Consider the following 12,813-nt stretch of genomic DNA (forward strand, 5'->3'; position numbering starts at 1 on the left):
AAAGAGCACCTCTACTAACATCATAAAAATATATACACTTTTATGAAATGAAACAAGAACCTTCAGGGAAAAACTGATTTCGTTTTTACACCTCTTACATATAAACAAATGTTAACTGCTGTACTTAATAAAAGCTTTTTATAGACTGTTCTTAGTGTTAATTTTCCCTTGAACGGAGTTGTTGCTGATGCTGTCATCACAAGTAATTATTGCTTTCCCTTGCATTTAGAGTTGTGTAACCAAGCTTTATATTACAGGCTAAACACACAATAAAGGCAACTTGTTGTGCATTTTACTTGTACTACAGGCTACACCAATACAAGACCCCATAGGTCGTTTGTACAAGCAGCTATTGCAACTCATATTTACGTTTATTGTTAGGTGCCGCCCTCTACTGGCTGTTGTAATTATGACGGGAGCAAAGCAGGAAGTCATGTAACGTGGTATTAACAAATACAGGACTTTCCCGCACGGGACCGGTGTTTGTGTCACTTGCGTTATTATGTAATGTATGGAAGTATTGTAATGTAACAAATGTACTGATTTTAACATTTTAACCTAACCTAACCCCTGAACTTAAGTAGTTTTGTTGCCTAAACCTAACCAAACTGTGACCATTTCACAACGTTAACGATGTGTTTAAAACCGCTAACGTTACGTCTAGGTAAGAGGACGGAAAACGCTTCCGTGGGTCAGATTTTCTGCCACCGTTATGGGTGCTAATTTATGAAATGCTCCAATGGGTTGTATAAAAAAGGTATGAACAAACGTGGTCATGGTCACAGTATGAAACATGGTTGTCTGGAGGACTTGAAAAAAATTCAACGTAAAACGCAACAGGATTGAATAGAAATTTATTTGGGCTTTTGCTGGTTATATGCGAAAAAAGAAAAAGAAATGACTTGAATTGCAAATATGAAGGACGTATTTTTAATCGCCCAGTATGTAGAAAATATAATAATTCAATTTTACGACATTAGGCTACGCAGACAGTTGGAAGCACTTTGGAAAATATTGAAGCTTGTGATGCTCAGAAATGAGGAAGATCACGGAGCTAAAAGTATGTTTCCTCCTGTCCTGTTACACTACAGCTACTTATGTTTGTCTTATGCTTTGTGTGCTTTTGTTGATTTATGAGTATCAGAAGCTTCAATAAATAAGCAAGATGCTTTAAACTGTCTTTCTGTTGTTAACCATCATTTTTAAACCCACTTTTCAAGACAAAAAAAATAACCATGAAATTATTACAAATCACTTGAATGTCCTCTGCTAAACACGTTAAATACATTATACAATAAAGAAATGTGGGCCAAGCTCATACTGTGGTCAGTAATTAAAAATAATTACTGACCACAGTAAGACCTTCTTTAAAGATGTAGATCTTTTTCAGTTTTTTGTGTGAGTGAAATCAACCCTATATTTGGTCTGACACTACTTTTCCAACCATGCACTTTGAAAAGCTACACTGTGTCCACTAGGAGACAGCAGAGTGACAGAGATAATAAAGTCACTCAAGCATCAATTCTCAGAGCACCTGTGACTGAGAACACAGAAATGCTAGGGAATACATGTGGGAGGAAGGTTACAAAACAAAGTCTGAACAGCTTGGGGAGCCATTAACAAAATGTTCACAACATGTAAACACTGAGCTACAGGGGACTGAAGAGAAGTATTGGGAGTCCACTCATTGGTGACATAATTAAAAGGTCATGTAGGCAATGTGTGTGCGTCTGTGTGGGTCTATATGTGTGTTGGAGCTGGGTATGTAGAACTAGGTTTTATCAGTAATGGGTCTTTAATGGGTCACAATTTCTGGAGCAATCTAAAAATGTGATATTTGCTCTGAGTGACAGTTACTAGAAGTGATACGGGGTGTGGGTGACCCAGTTGGATGTCTGATCTTTAGTGCGCTTGGCAGAGCTGTGGCTGGTGAACAGGGATTTGAAGACCTCCGACTTCTCTGTCATTTCCTGGACGGACCTTTTGGTGGCGGAGGAAGTTGAAGACCTGGTGCCTTTAGAGGAGCTGGAGGATCCGGCCACAGCTAGGTGGTAAAATGGCAAATGACAAAACAGCAGGATAAAGAAAAATAAGGCGAAGAATAAAAAAAAAAACTTTATTACTTCTAATATTGTTCTATAATTCTATATTAATTTTGTTCTACAATAAACAGATTATATATTATAGCATTTATATGACATCTAGCCAAAGCTTTTTTAAATGTTCATTTGTGTTTAAGGTTCTCATTGAAGACATTACCTAATTGCCAACTGATTATATGAGCTGGTTATCCTTTTTTAATTATCTGGCAACAATTTAGACAGAAAACCTCTTAATCTTAAACATTTCGCATTCAGAATGACTGCTATGCTGTATTCCTCACAGTGATTCTGGCAGACATTTGCTTAGCACTGTCATTTTCCGAATTTAGAGAGGCTAAGTTTTGTTTGTCTGTATTTATAAAAGAAAAAGTGTGCTACCTGACTGGCTGCTTTCACCACCATTTTGTAGTGAGATCTCAGTTACATCCACTTGTGGAGCTTGTGTGGCTTCTGTGGGAAGAAACAAGAGTCAGTTTGATTAAGACCGAGAACATCATTCAATCTTTTGTTCAATTATAACAGAGTTATAGTTTCAGAAAATGTACATAACTTTATATAAATAATATATCATGAACAAAAACTGAATTACAAAAGGTTGCGTAAAAGGTTTCTCATTTGAGTTTAAATCACTGATTCATACGCTTGATTTGCCCCTGGAGTAGCATGTATATGGTAAATAGGAGGGGGACCCATAACAGATCCCTGGGGGACCCCACAAGAGAGTAACATAAGTGGAGGAGGCCTCTCCAAGCATGACAGAGAAGGACCCGTTTGAAAGATAGAAGATGAACCAGTTTAGAGTTACATCACTGATACCAACAAAGTGTTTCAGTAGGTTGATTAAGACACCGTGGTCCACTGTGTCAAAGGCTGAGCAGAGGTCAAGGACAACTAAAATGGAGTACAGGCCTGTGTAGATGGAAAGCAGTAAGTCATTGGAGACCTTGAAAAGAGCTGTCTCAGTGCTGTGTTGAGAGCAAAAACCAAATTGAACTATTTTCCAAAATGATTGATTGTTGTTCATTAAAGAAATCAGTTGTGTAGAGAAGTTTTCTAAAATCATGGCGACACCAGTGCTTTATAGCGCCTGAAACAATGAGCACCTCTACTAACATCATAAAAATATAGATACACTTTTATGAAATGAAACAAGAACCTTCAGGGGAAAAGAGCAGATGAAACATTTAAAAAAAAAACAAATCCCATATATTTAATGAGTGTGACAATTAGACTCATCTTCTTGCTTATGGGAAGTAATATACATCATCCACGTCTCACAGCAAAGTCTAAAGATAGCTGCAATATCTACAGACTCAAGTAGTTAAAAGTTTTCAGAAGTTTCAGTTTTACAGTAGATGATGGGGTCACATTCTGCTGTTATTCTAATACTAAGATCGCATGAGAGTTAAATGTTTGAATAACCCAGCAAACTCCTCTACAGCACATTCAAAACATTATCCAAATGAAGAAGTAAAGGTTTTATTAGCTGCTTGGTTTTGTTTATGTAAATGCTTAACAAATGCATCTTAACAATGATGTATGATGCCTCAACCAGGCTTTACACAAACCTTTTGATTCTGATGGTGTGGACACAGCTTCAGCTGCTTTGCTCTTCTTTGATTTCTAAAAAAGGAAGGGAAACGTATTGATTACAAAACTTTAAAAATTTATGTTTTACTTGAAAATGTTTTCCAAGACTTGAAGTATTTATAACTGGATGTTTCAGTTTACGAAAATAACACATTTTGTCTTTCACTCTCAAGAAGCCAATTACATATTTTACAGTTTATTTAACCCTGACAACCCACTCCATCACGTCATTATCGTAGATTAGCTGTAATTTGTTTAAATTAAAACTCACCTTAGTTTTGGCTTTGGTCCGCCTCTCTTCCATCTTCTCCCTCAGCTTCTCAACCTCCTCCTTAGTGCCATTGAGCACAACGACATCCTCATTTTTAAAGGCGTCCCCACACTAAAACACAAACATGACATCCCAGGTAAGAGATACTGACTGACACAGTAGAAGAAAAAACCTTCCAACCAATGTTAAGGCAGTTCATACTCATATATACTTAAATCGTGATGGAAAATTAGAATGAAAGTTTGTTTTATGTGTTATGAGTTGTCTGAAGTAATGCAACAATGGAACAAAGCAGCAATTTGACCCTTTTACATATGTTTATGCATGTATTTGTTATATAATGATATACACTGATATTGGATAATATCATATGATGTTGATTTTAACAGTATTGCCCTTCACAGAGTTGTTTATACATTTTAGTGTTGAATAATTAACTAATATATAAAATAATATATAAAATAAATAAATAGTTAACCACACCAGACCACATTAATATCTTAATACTTTGTTGTCTAGTGGGTGAAATCATGTTCCAATCCTGGCTATTGCTATGTTTGGGATGGGGCAATGCAAAACTAAGCTTATTGCCTAATACTGTCTAATAATGTTGTTTGAGTAGTCCTGTGGTAAAAATAAAAAAATAAGCTACTAGAAAGATATGTAATGTGTTGACGAGATTTTCCCTGTCCCCTACCTTGACATTCATTTCAGAAAAATATATTTGGGTTTCTAGTTTAAAGACGTATTCCTCAACCCAATTCCTAAAAGGCATAATCTGGATACATCTACACAACATTCAAATGTGTAAGCCTCTTTAAAAACCCATAAGCTCATAACATGAGTGAAAAAGCCACAAACCAAGCTTCAATCAACAAGGTTCAGGTGCACAACAGACAAGATGTCGGCCTACTTTGACATGCAAAGCAATGTTTTGTTTATCCAGCCTGATAAAAATCTTAAAAATTGTTTGCGACAGGAATACGTAAACTGAAATGGCAAAGAATAGTAATATAAGTCAAACTATTTACATACGCAACATTGTGCTGAACGACTTTATGAGCACAATTGTGAAAATTGTTTCATGTGTTTTGCATGCAGGCCACATTTGGTTTACTCTGAAAGGAAAAGGAAACTCAAAACACAGCACAGCAAATGGAAAAGGCTGGAGTCAGTCAGTCAGACGCACAGCGATTAATGGCATATAGGGATGCACTATTTTTTACTGGCCAAACATCCACCAGTGAGGTTCACAATGTCTTCCATTCTGAAAATGTTAATTAATACCATCAGCTCCACACAACTCTCTCTGTATTTCTCAGTATGGCTATGTTCACAAGATTGTGTCGTTCGGTGACTTTCCCACGCAGAAAATCGAGTGAAGATAATTATCTCTTCTGAAGAGTCCATCATGTTTTTTTTAATCCCCTGTGTTCTCCTTGGCTACTAGCAACTGCGTGGAGGAGGGGTCGGGGCGCATGCGCGATGATGTGGACGCGCCAACAGAAACTACTCACTATAGCTTTAAAAAGAAACAGATAATGGTACAACTTGGCAACTACAGACTAAATTTTTACTTTAAAACTGGCATATTTGGTCTGATGCTGTCTCTAATGGCTAGACCACATTGAGTTTGGTACTGTTGAAGATCTTATATCTAGTTATTGTATTATTATTTATATACTTATTATTGTATACTACGGTTTTGTTTGATTTTATGTCTTGATACATTGCTTTTTTTTTACTGGGCCTGTACAGTATCATTGAGTGCTTTGAAATGCGCCTATAAATAAACATCATCATCATTATTAATATATATAATTATTAATTAATTATGCGTCTTATTAATTATAAATTAATTAATTAATTAATTAATTTATAGTCTGTTTATAATGTATGTAATATATAGTTTGTTGCAGACCTAGCCTGAATTGTGGTGGTTAATTCATCACTTTTCACATGAGTTTCCCCTATGCATGTTAATTCAGCACTGAGATGGTAATTTTATCACTGTATAGTAAATTGTTAACAAAAATGGATGATAGTTGAGGGTCAAGGCACTACTGGGAAACACACGCTCTGAAAAACCAATCATTAAACATTGTTGCATTTCTCCTGGACAGGTTAACCCAAGAGTGGATTGCAAAACTCTTTAGTTCATAAATTTGTGTATTACACAAAAATACTAACATGTAGCAAGACTGCCACATAAAGGGAAAACACACCCATATACACACACACAAATATTAAACCCCTGAGTAACCAGCAGGGGATCTATTGTGTTGCCATAATGCAGGCTCAGTGGGTGTGAACTCCGGCCATGTGCTCTGTTCAATACAAGAGGGATAATCTCAGGAGCTGACCAAGCAGCAAACAAACTCTGTGGGTGCTGCTCTGAAGTCAGTCCCTCTGCTGTTGCCATTACCACAAATGACACGGGCAATCAGTGAGCTGAGAACCGTATCCTTATGTCAGTGACAAGTCAACCAGCAACTTGCATCAGCACTAAACCAGCTACTTGACAGGAAAAAAGAACGTGAAAAAGACAGAGAGACAGCGCTCAGTGGAGAGACACTGTGGATAATTTAATATGCGTACCTCTATCTTGGCAAATGTACTGGAATTAAACCCATTTGAGAGAAAAACGAAGAAAGAAACCTGAAGTAAAGGGGTTTGAGGAGAAAAAAAAATGGAAAGCAAGGAGACGAAAAGATGCAACACACCAGTGAATAGGAAACTGTATGGGGGAGGAGAGTGTAAAAACCTCAGGGAGGTGGATGTGTGAGGTGTGAAAGTGCTCCGGTGTGCCAGTTGTGTAGGTGAGTGTTACTACTGGTAACCAGGCAGGAAAGGACGCTGTCTCATGAGAATGTGAGGAGAGAGCAAAAAAGAGAAAAAGGAACCACATATGCAAAGCATTCTGTCTCACTCTGACAGGTTCTCAAGCTCTGAGAGCAGTCTCCTCCTACAACACAATCCTCTGAAACCTGTGACAAAACCTACTACTACCACTATTACTTCTGATGCTGTTGTTCCTGCGGTTGCTGACGATGGCGGCAATGAAAAGGACTTGTGTTCCCCGCCGAACTCTAGACGGATTGCAGTAACAAGCTCGGAGTAGCTGTTTTGATAATGATCTGAACAGCAGCTGATGTCTAATGTTTTACTTCTTCACCGAGGACTACAGACTGAACTGCCTCAAAAGGTAAATGTCTTTGGCATACTGTCCTTACGTGTGTGTGTGTTTCGACGTGTTGCATTGATATAAGCTTAAGATGTTTGATATAGACAGCAAAGATAAGATAAAGATAGAATCGCGAAATGAATGTTAGAAATGTGAAATGGTCATTATCTACTGTAAAACAACAGGATTTTGACTGAGCAAAAAAATACCTCCAAGTACAAACACTGAGTGCAATCAAGCAAAAAGCTATTCAACAGAAGATTTGAAGCATACATATTTCCATGGCAGCCCCTCTATGGATATCTGTATCTATGGTGCTGTTCCCAAGAACAGCAGAGCATTCAGGTTCAGTCAGGGTTTTCCGCTAGTGCAGTGGATCCAAGGGGTCGTGAGATAATTTCCTGGGTCACCAGATGGTTGTGGAGAATAAAATCACATATTTTAGACTGGGGAATGTTTTTTACTTAATCATCTGTACCAGTGATATAATTTAAGAGAGGATGCTGTTACATGTTGATAAAAGAACACAGAAATAACATGAAAGAAAGCGCTTAGGCTGGGATACAAATTTTGATTTTCTTTTCTGAATGATAGTCGACCCTCGTTAACTGACCGCAACCGAGTAAAATTGAATTACAAATTGTCAAGCATGGGCCGTTGTGACATATAATAATTTATAATAATAGTAATTATTTCTCCTTCCAAAGCGGTAGGCTCTTTATGTCAGCGACTGTCAACTGGCGGCCTGCGGGCCACATCCGGCTTGCCAAAGCTTTCAGTCCGGCCTGCAGAATAATAATCAATTCAGAAAATGTAAAGAGGAAAAAATGCGTTCTTGTATTAAGCATTTCGAGCATTCACAGCAAGTAACATTCCACAGGGAGATTTGCATCTCTATTCACACTCCGATGTGTTACTGCAGATCTACCTCACACTGGATAACACCCAGGTAAACCAGACAAAATGCCATGCAGCTTCAAGCACATTTAATGTATTTTAAGACATCAAAAATCCATGTGGCTACTTCATATGCACGTGAATGACGTCATCGTCATGTTCCTGTTCTTCATTCTCGATGATGATTCCATTTGTATTCTTTTGCAACAGCGATCGTTTCATTGCAAATGAGGCATACAGGTTTAGCGTTACTAAAAGTCGGCAAAACAAATGTATCAGTCCATTCTTCTTTAAAGCTGCGGTTTTCCACGTCAACTTTTGGCTTCAGGCTCTTTGACAGTGACATTTTTACCTGACAACAGGCCTTTCTTCCTGCAAGCGTTTTCCACCAATCAGGACACCGCATACTACAATAACGTTTCCGTAATCACAGATTTTAACCATCACTCCTCAGTAAACTGCCTCCTACTCTGAGATCATTTTCTAGTTAAGTAGCCTAGTTATCATTATGGATGTTTTTTAGGATTCTGTAGTTATGTAAATAAATAATCGCATTAATTTAGTAAGAAAGTGAAAATATCTCAACAGGGTTCGAATTATGATTTCATCGTTGTGGGGGTCTCTTTTTTTTTTAAAAGTAGTCTATGAGCAGCAAATTTTGAGCATTAAACATTTCATTTCCTGCATTCAGGTGAATTTTTATGCACCCATTTACCTTTTTCTGAATCAATGTATGCTGGAAATAACTTTATGTAAAGGGAAACATAGATTACAATCCAAATATAAAAACATAATGGAATATATTACAAAAGGCATTCTGTATTGCTATTTACTCTCCTGTAGATCGACTTTTCTAATTATATCGGAGTCAGCACACATGTAGCCTAGCATCATTTACTCCTCCCTCCTCTTTTGCGTCTTTTGTTGAGGAAGTAACCTCCTTAAATGTGCACATGACAATTATTCACCTCAATGAGACATGAATTCATTTTAATGAATTAATAAACCCCTGGACTGTAATATTTCAGATGTGTTTGAGCAACATTTCTACTCATGTTCAAAACTTTGTGCACATTCAAAATATAGTCTATTACAAGAATAAAGTCACAATATTTCTGAAAATAATCTACATGCATCATAGTCTGCTGTGCATTACGTGATTGCTCTGCTGATACGGTAGATCTCAGACTTTTTGACAGACACAGAGCCCCGTTTGGGTTTCTGTTCTCTGAATGAGAGAATGTTAGAGGGAAGTGGGTGTATGCTGCTCTACATCGGGGGTGGGAAACCGAAACTACTGCAGAAACTCTGAGCACAAACAGGACCCATCTACTGCAGCATGCCCACAGCAGAGCGCATCCTTTATAAACCTGAAGCTGCACAGACCATGGAAGGCGCGCTGCAGCAGCTCCGTGGTCTGTGCCGCTGCTCGTCTCTGTTTTTACAGCAAGCGTGGACACTAAGCGACGCACAGGTCTGCTTCAAAGCTCTGTGTGTTTGGGAAAAGTGCTTTATTTGTGATTTAAATAATGGTGCTGATGATTTTTAGAGACCCCCACAGGTGTATGATTTTACTGCTTTCATGGGAGCTCATCCTCTCTCTATGGGAGCTCAGCTCCCACGTAATTCGAACCCTGTATCTCAAACAAGGATAGGCGTATTAGGTTTAAATACATTTTATTTTCTTTATTTGAAAGTCTGGCCCATGGAGTGTCTGCTTAGAAAAATTCTGGCCCTTGAAAAAATGTATTGGGAGAGGTTCAGAGGTTCCTTATGAATATTGTGTTTTATATGACAAACAGACTGCAGGGTATCACACTTATTACCAGGGTACTGCCTTTCTCTCAGTTATTGTCAGTCAGTCTGAAACCTATTTTCATGTCACAAGAATGTTGTTTGTTGACTTACTGTATCTGCTATCTGTTGTACCTTGCACATGTCACTCCTAAACAAAATTTTTTTTGTTAATTGTTTTTCACTGAATGAGAATTAATATAAATTGTTTAAATCTATGAAATAACCAAATATAGCCGTTCTCAATTACCCACACTTTTTATCTCAAGATATTTTTCTTTTGTTTGCAAAATGTATTAGCTAATTTCAAGAGAAAGCCAACTATAATTAGAAATGATCTGTTATTTTTACGTGATAACTGTCAAAAGTAGTTTTCTATTGATCAACTAGTTGATTAATCAACTAATCAATCATTTCAGTACTAGTTTTAATTAATGTTGCTAGCAGGAATAAAAGTATTCATATCAAAAACTTTAAAGCATTAAAATATTTAAAAAGGTGTATTTAAGTACTGTAAATGTAACACTCTGCATGATTATTAAAAATCTGACTAATCAGTTAAAATCCTATATACACACTTTAGGAATGATATTTTGAAATGTTTTGTTTAAGAAAGTTGAACCAAAGAAAATGTGTTGCCAGTTATACGTCAGTCAATAAAAGTTATTATTAGACTAAATTAGGTGCACTAAACTACATTTCTTGATCTAAATACTGGCTTTATCAATTAGCGCTAACCTACATATTTAACCCTATTTAATATCCCTCATGGGTCCAAGACCCTACTGCAAATACCAATCAGGATGTCTTTATTGCAGGAGTTTTATCTGTGGCGGTGCTGTTTGGATACGGTGAAGGAGGGTTATTATGAGCCAGCTTGAGGGGACAAAATGCAGCTTCCTGTTGTGCCTGGGGATGAGTATTATTATATGTTCAGTCATTTACATGAGGACCAGGATGCCAACTGAGCCTAAGCTGCCAGAGCCTCCAAGTTGCAGGCCCTTCTCCACTAAATGTAAAGCTCTGGTGCCCGGCATGGAGGAAGGAGTGGAGTGGCACCGCCGGGACTGCCAGGTATGTTTTACTGCATTCCTAAAATCTAAGTTAAACTGAAGAAGTATAACGGCAAATGTGGGTAAAGATTCTAGTTAAAAAAATGTTACAAGGGTAACTATGTTTTGATGACAGGCCTAGTGTTAATATATATATATTTTTTATGTCTATAGGTGGAAAGCTATATTCTGAATAGTGGCATGCAATGTTCAAATTTGACCAGTGACCTGCACTTCATCACAAGACCTCTAAGTCGTGAGGAGGAGGACTACCCTTTAGCATTCATTGTAACTATTCACAAGGAGCTGGAGCTATTTGTGCGCCTCTTGCGGGCCATTTACATGCCACAAAATGTCTACTGCATTCATGTGGATAATAAAGCTACGCTGGAGTACCAGGCGGCGGTAATGAAGCTAGTCGGCTGCTTTAAAAATACCTTCCTCTCCAGCCGCAGCGAGACAGTGACGTACGCTGGGTTTTCCCGCCTGCAAGCAGATGTTAACTGCATGAAGGATCTAGCAAAGTCAAAGATAGGCTGGAGGAAGGTGGTGAATCTGTGTGGACAGGATTTCCCTATCCAGAGCAACCTGGAGCTGGTGCGGTACATGCAGAGCAAAGCGTGGAGGGACAGAAACATGACGCCCGGGGTCAAGCAGCCGGAGTCTATGAGGCACAGAACACAGCTTCAGCACAGGGAGATGGTGGGCTCACATGTAACCCAGAAAGGGTTGGGACTTAGGAAAGGTTCTCCTCCACAAAACCTGCAAATTTATTTTGGAACAGCCTACTATGCTCTCACAAGAGATTTTGTAGAATTTGTTCTGAAAAGCCCAATAGCCCAGGACCTCTTGGAGTGGTCCAAAGACACGTTCAGTCCAGATGAGCACTACTGGGTGACACTCAACCACATCAAAGGTAAACTGCCTTTTTCAAATAGGTACACGTAGTGGGAAGTTCAGCATCACAAATCCTAGAATGGAACTATTACTTATTAACTAGTATGATTATGATGTTTGAACAAAAGGAAACACGAGATACAGAAACACAATCAATGCAACAAGGTCAAACAGCATATTTAATCCTTAAACGTTTTACACTGGCTCATTGACGGTGCTTTTATGGCAGGATTTCAAGTGAAGTTAAGTTAATGAGCTGTGTGATCTAAAGCAATGAATCGCAAGAAGATCTGCGTTAAATTCCTTTTTTGAGGGGCAAAATGGAATTTTGGTACGTGTATGACAACATTTTCAGTTGAAGTCAAAGGTGGGAAAAGTTACTGATAGCAGCATCGCCATTGTCAAAAACTGTGGAGTATGGATTCTTAATTGACCTTAGTGAGTGAGCCACAACATGACTGAAACCATCACACTTGTAGCACTAGCACAAAAGTATTTTGCCAAATGTAAATTTAATACTTAAAGATGTTGGAAAATGATAAACATGTTGTTTGCAACCAATGTAATATGAAAATGTTTTCACTGAATACTACCAACTTGAAAAGATGGCCCGATTGTTTGCTTGCAGTAACGAAGTTCCTTTATTTTTATCCCACACATACAGCACAAAGGAAAACTACTGCATATGAACTCATTCAACATATACAGTATATTGCTTAAAATGAAGATGATAATTTTACCATTAATAGTAATACTCATGATTAAAAGAAAGCGTTGCTTCATTTAATCCATATAACTATATCGAGTCCACTGTGTTTCGCAAAGATGATTATAATTATCACACAACAGCTTACGGGCTGAGTACAGTTGCCGTGACGAAGACGGCACAGATTGCAAAATGGAGGAAGTGAGAAAATAGTGAGGGGCAAAGAGAAGAGACATGCCAGAGTAAACGATTAAAGGGGCCCAAAGTTTGGGATCATTTCAAGCTGAAACAAATCTCTGTACAGTTTGTCTTTTGTAAAA

The 12,813-nt window shown here is 37.9% G+C and overlaps 2 protein-coding genes across 3 annotated transcripts in view; one reads left to right on the top strand and one right to left on the bottom strand.

Moving 5' to 3' along the window:
• Positions 1–837: 837 nt before the first annotated feature.
• Positions 838–12,813, bottom strand: part of rtf2 (replication termination factor 2) — a 21,094-nt gene continuing 9,118 nt past the window's right edge. The window contains exons 6-9 of the mRNA XM_078248989.1: positions 3,964–4,074; positions 3,671–3,725; positions 2,481–2,552; positions 838–2,044 (exon numbers count right to left, since the gene is read on the bottom strand). Of these exons, the coding sequence (XP_078105115.1) occupies positions 1,857–2,044; positions 2,481–2,552; positions 3,671–3,725; positions 3,964–4,074 (426 nt within the window). The 3' untranslated portion in view covers positions 838–1,856. The remainder of the gene's footprint in view (positions 2,045–2,480; positions 2,553–3,670; positions 3,726–3,963; positions 4,075–12,813) is intronic.
• The window catches only part of gcnt7 (glucosaminyl (N-acetyl) transferase family member 7), a 7,639-nt gene continuing 1,582 nt past the window's right edge, over positions 6,757–12,813 (top strand). Inside the window, exons 1-3 of one of the 2 annotated variants that reach the window (XM_078248986.1) lie at positions 6,757–7,168; positions 10,657–10,912; positions 11,065–11,806. In XM_078248986.1, coding sequence (XP_078105112.1) covers positions 10,706–10,912; positions 11,065–11,806 — 949 coding nt within the window. In that variant the 5' untranslated portion in view covers positions 6,757–7,168; positions 10,657–10,705. Of the gene's footprint in view, positions 7,169–9,349; positions 9,519–10,656; positions 10,913–11,064; positions 11,807–12,813 lie in introns of those variants that run through there. The other variant, XM_078248988.1, reaches the window with a different exon arrangement.

The sequence above is a fragment of the Sander vitreus genome, chromosome 4 (genome assembly GCF_031162955.1).
Source record: "Sander vitreus isolate 19-12246 chromosome 4, sanVit1, whole genome shotgun sequence".
Lineage (NCBI taxonomy): Eukaryota > Metazoa > Chordata > Actinopteri > Perciformes > Percidae > Sander > Sander vitreus.